At 47.5% G+C, this 3,915-nt stretch overlaps 1 protein-coding gene across 1 annotated transcript; it reads right to left on the minus strand.

Moving 5' to 3' along the window:
* Positions 1-2,781: 2,781 nt before the first annotated feature.
* LOC119274591 (non-specific lipid-transfer protein Cw18) lies at positions 2,782-3,541 on the minus strand. The gene has a single exon (XM_037555301.1). It carries the CDS (start codon positions 3,427-3,429, stop codon positions 3,082-3,084), a length of 348 nt encoding a protein of 115 aa, XP_037411198.1. The 5' UTR covers positions 3,430-3,541; the 3' UTR covers positions 2,782-3,081.
* Positions 3,542-3,915: the final 374 nt, after the last annotated feature.

The raw sequence follows: 3,915 nt of genomic DNA on the forward strand, positions 1-3,915 counted from the left end.
GTTTTAGTAAAAGTCTTCAGGTTTGCATGATGAGATCCATTGTCTTCAGCAAGGGAGATTGAAGGTGTTAGATTTTTTGCTGGCAATATCAATATAATATTACTGGTAAAATACTCCTATTTTTGAACTGGTGTCCATGTATAAGAAAGTTTATTGTGCTACGCGAGAACTTCACTTAGCCTCTAATATGCTGCGTTGTCATTGTTGCATACAGAGAAGAAATTGTTAATATATTCATTGCCTTCAAATAAATAATTACCATATTAACTGGCTGGGCTATCTCTACACATAGAGTATAGTAGTTCTTATCCTACACACACTACAACAAAAATAGTCGCCTACTCCCTTCGTCCGCGAATAAGTGTACTTCTACTATTTGTCTTAAGTCAAAGTTTTATAATTTTGACCAACTTTTTAGAAAAGAGTAGTAGTACATATGACATCAAATTGGTATATTCTGAAAATGCATTTCAAAACGAGTCTAGTGATGCTAATTTAGTGTCATAAATGCTGCTACTTTTTTCTATAAAGTTGGTCAAAGTTTCAAAACTTTGACTTAGGACAAAAGCTAGATGTACACTTATTCACGGACGGAGGGAGTATGGACGTTATTATATAGACGCCCTCTACTATGTCTACATTCTACGTCATGCAGCATGTAGTAAGTTCTTTAAGATATTTAAGGATGCTACACAAACATGGATGATAAAAATAAATTTGGAAAATAAAAATTTTGTTGAGCCATAATTCGAGAAGAAATAAGATGGTGTATCATGATCCCATACTTTTTTGCCCAGCCCATTAAAAACCCTACGCCCCCGATGTTTCTATTATTCTTCTCCCAGATCAGGCGCGTTCCAGGTGGCTAGGCCGAGAACTTCCAACATCGCTAATTCCTTTAGGTCAACTCCAACGCACGATCCCAAATGGACGTCTGTTTTGTCTGGATTTTGTCCGTTCTGGGGTGGGGATGGGGCCGTGTCTGCCCGGTTGTGGTTTGCGTTGGCCGGGCGACCAGACGCGGTCGCATCCTATAAGTGGTGTCTGTGCACCGACGAGCATTAAATTGCATGCTAACAGTACATCGATGTATTCTTCTTCCTCAAATCAAAAGTTGCATCCATTCTACACAATAAATATTTGATTGTAAGCAAACAAACCAAATCCGGAATCGCAGCCGAAGCGAACTAGCACGTACCCCATCATTTTTGCACTTGACAGACACTCATCCGGGGTGTTCCGGCGTTGTAGACACGCGGCACATGACCTTCACTGGATAGTCGTCGCACTTTATGAGCGGCTTCGGTGCGCCGACGAGCATTTGGGCCAGCACCGAGTACGGACGACGACCGTTAGTGTACTTGTCGAATTAGCGACGGGGTAGATCCGAGAGGCTAGAGACGGAGTCAGTACCTGCATGCGGCCTGGGGGCGCGCGTTGTTTGACCGGACCGGTACCCGGCCAGTCCATGGCGCTCTGTGGCCTTCAGTGGCCTGCCGCAGACAAATCCGGCTAGATCCGCTCCAAATTCCGCTGCCGGGTGCGATTGAGGCGGGGGCGAAGGGTTGGACAACTAGTGTTGTGGAGAGCACGCGGTCATGCTCGGCAGCTACACGGGCGCGGCTGAGGTGGCTAGGGACGAGAAGGGAGAGGGACGGGGTGTGCGGCCCGAGTTTCGGGCGAGGGGGATAGAACAAGGGACGGGTGTGTCGCCGATGAGCGGGCCAGGGGTGGACAAGGGCAAAGTATGTTCATCTTAGATTCATAAACAATATTACTGCCGCAGATAACAAACGAGTAGATCTGAGTTGAATGGCAGAGGCACCGTCACCCAACCAGTAGTACTTGCCCCGTTAAATAACAGGGAAAAAAGTACTAGGTGCATTAGAAGTCGCGATCGTCCGCACGTGTCCGTTTAACCGCCAACGCGTCTTAAGTTTGGGCCGGAAATGAGTCGAAAGCGGACTCAAATCGGACATTTGTCCGTTTACTCCCGCGCGTTGGTCCATGGTTTGTGTTGGTTTACCCTCAAAGGGACGCGGGCTGATGATTTGTAGTCGTGCGTTTGGAATTGTCGTTAGATCTGGGGGATGCCGACTGTTTGCAACCCAAGATTCCAGTGCCCAATGTGGCCGATCCCACTACCATCATCCACACGTTGACTCCGTCCTGCGCTGGAAGGCTAGGGGTCTTCAAGTCATCGTCAAAGGTGGAAACCGTGAATCCTTCACCGCCCATGGAAGGCACCTGGTACGCCTCGATCCATCACCAAAGTAAGAATTATTATTATTATTTGCGGCCTAAGCCATCATCGACCTGCTTCAAAAAAGATGTCGCATTGATGAGTGGGTACCAAATTTTTTAACACGGTATAGACGCAAGCGCTCATATACACACGCATACGCTCATCCTTATGAACGCATACCATATCCTTATGAGCACCTTCGAAACACTGAGCCGACATATCATCTTAAAACTTACGAAGTTACCGTAGGCACCTCGTCGTCGACGGGACGTCTCCTCCTACTGAATGCGCATCGCTGAAAATCCTGAAATAAATCGAGGAATAAATGCGAGCATAAGGACTTGAACCCTGGTGGACTGGATACCGTGGGTACCAAATTTTGAAGATTCAGATATGGTGACTCTGAACTTGTGCGTCGCCTGGCGAGCCTCCAAATGCATATGGCTTCATATGCATTATATGGCTTCATATGGCTTCATATGCATTATCGTGACTTTACTACAGATGCTCTTAGTCCTTTCAAATAAGGACGCATGTTAACCGAATAGAGGTAGATTAATTTATAATCCATATATGATAAGCGTACATCGTACAAAGTACAACAAACTCCCGTGTCTGCTCAAAGGGAGTGAACGAACAATCAAACGCTGATACAAAATAGATACAACAGTGGCCAGCTATGCAAAGCTGGCTCGATGTACGTACTCCTATCTCTCACATGGAGATCATATCAGAGCATTTATTCATGTATATGTATATATGTGTGTGTGAGACCTCAACGTACTCAGCATCAATCGCTGGAACTATAATCGGCGATGATGGCGGCCAGAAATCGATCAGTGGATCTTAGAGCAGTCCACGGATGCGCTGATCGTGTAGGGGACGCTGACGCCGCACTTGGAGGGAATGCCTGCGGCCTTGTTGGGGTTGAGCCCTCCGGCAACACTCTTGAGGCACCTGCATGTAGCTTGCTTGTCGGCGGTGCTCCGCGCTAAGCCGGCCAATTTCCTGACGCCGCTGCAGCAGGCCCCAGACGGGCTGGTCCCGCTGCCCTTCGCATAGGCGACGCAGGGGGTCAAGGCAGAGCTCACCTGGCCGCAGCTGATGGCCGCGTCGGAGGCTGCGAGGATCATTGCCGCCACCAGGGCGACCAGCACGAGCTTAGTAGCTGCAGTGCGAGCCATCTCGACCGAGTTAGCTGTAGTTGTGGACCTTGTGGTGGTGGGCTAGCTCACGGAGAGAGGGTGGGATAGCTAGATTTGCTAGCACTGGTATTGGTGAGGATGTATAGGGGGATGCATGTGCTTAAATAGGGCGTCTACTGACCAACGAGGAATCACATTTGGAATAGACTGTAGTACTGCTAGCATGGTGTGAAGTATCGTGTCCACGAGGATGGGTTCGATATCGATGTGTGTTAATGCATTAGGCAGTTGTTAGTTGTTAGGATCGAGTGATGGGTATTAATTAATTATGGGGGTAGTTGGATGTTGGGTATTACTAGGTGGATGGACCAAGCATGCACACATTCCCGAAAATCTTGCACTTGCGGGATATCGCCGAGCCACCTGTATAAGGCTGGTCATAGTGGGGAGTAACTTAGAGTAGTAACATGCATACGTTATTACTCTATGTTACTATCCTTATAGTGGAAAGTGTCATATGTATAG

This window comes from Triticum dicoccoides, chromosome 3B, assembly GCF_002162155.2.
Source record: "Triticum dicoccoides isolate Atlit2015 ecotype Zavitan chromosome 3B, WEW_v2.0, whole genome shotgun sequence".
Classification (NCBI taxonomy): domain Eukaryota; kingdom Viridiplantae; phylum Streptophyta; class Magnoliopsida; order Poales; family Poaceae; genus Triticum; species Triticum dicoccoides.

What these genes read in the sequence shown, in the direction of transcription:
- LOC119274591 (XM_037555301.1), bottom strand. Translation starts at nt 3,429, where the DNA reads ATGGCTCGCACTGCAGCTACTAAGCTCGTGCTGGTCGCCCTGGTGGCG.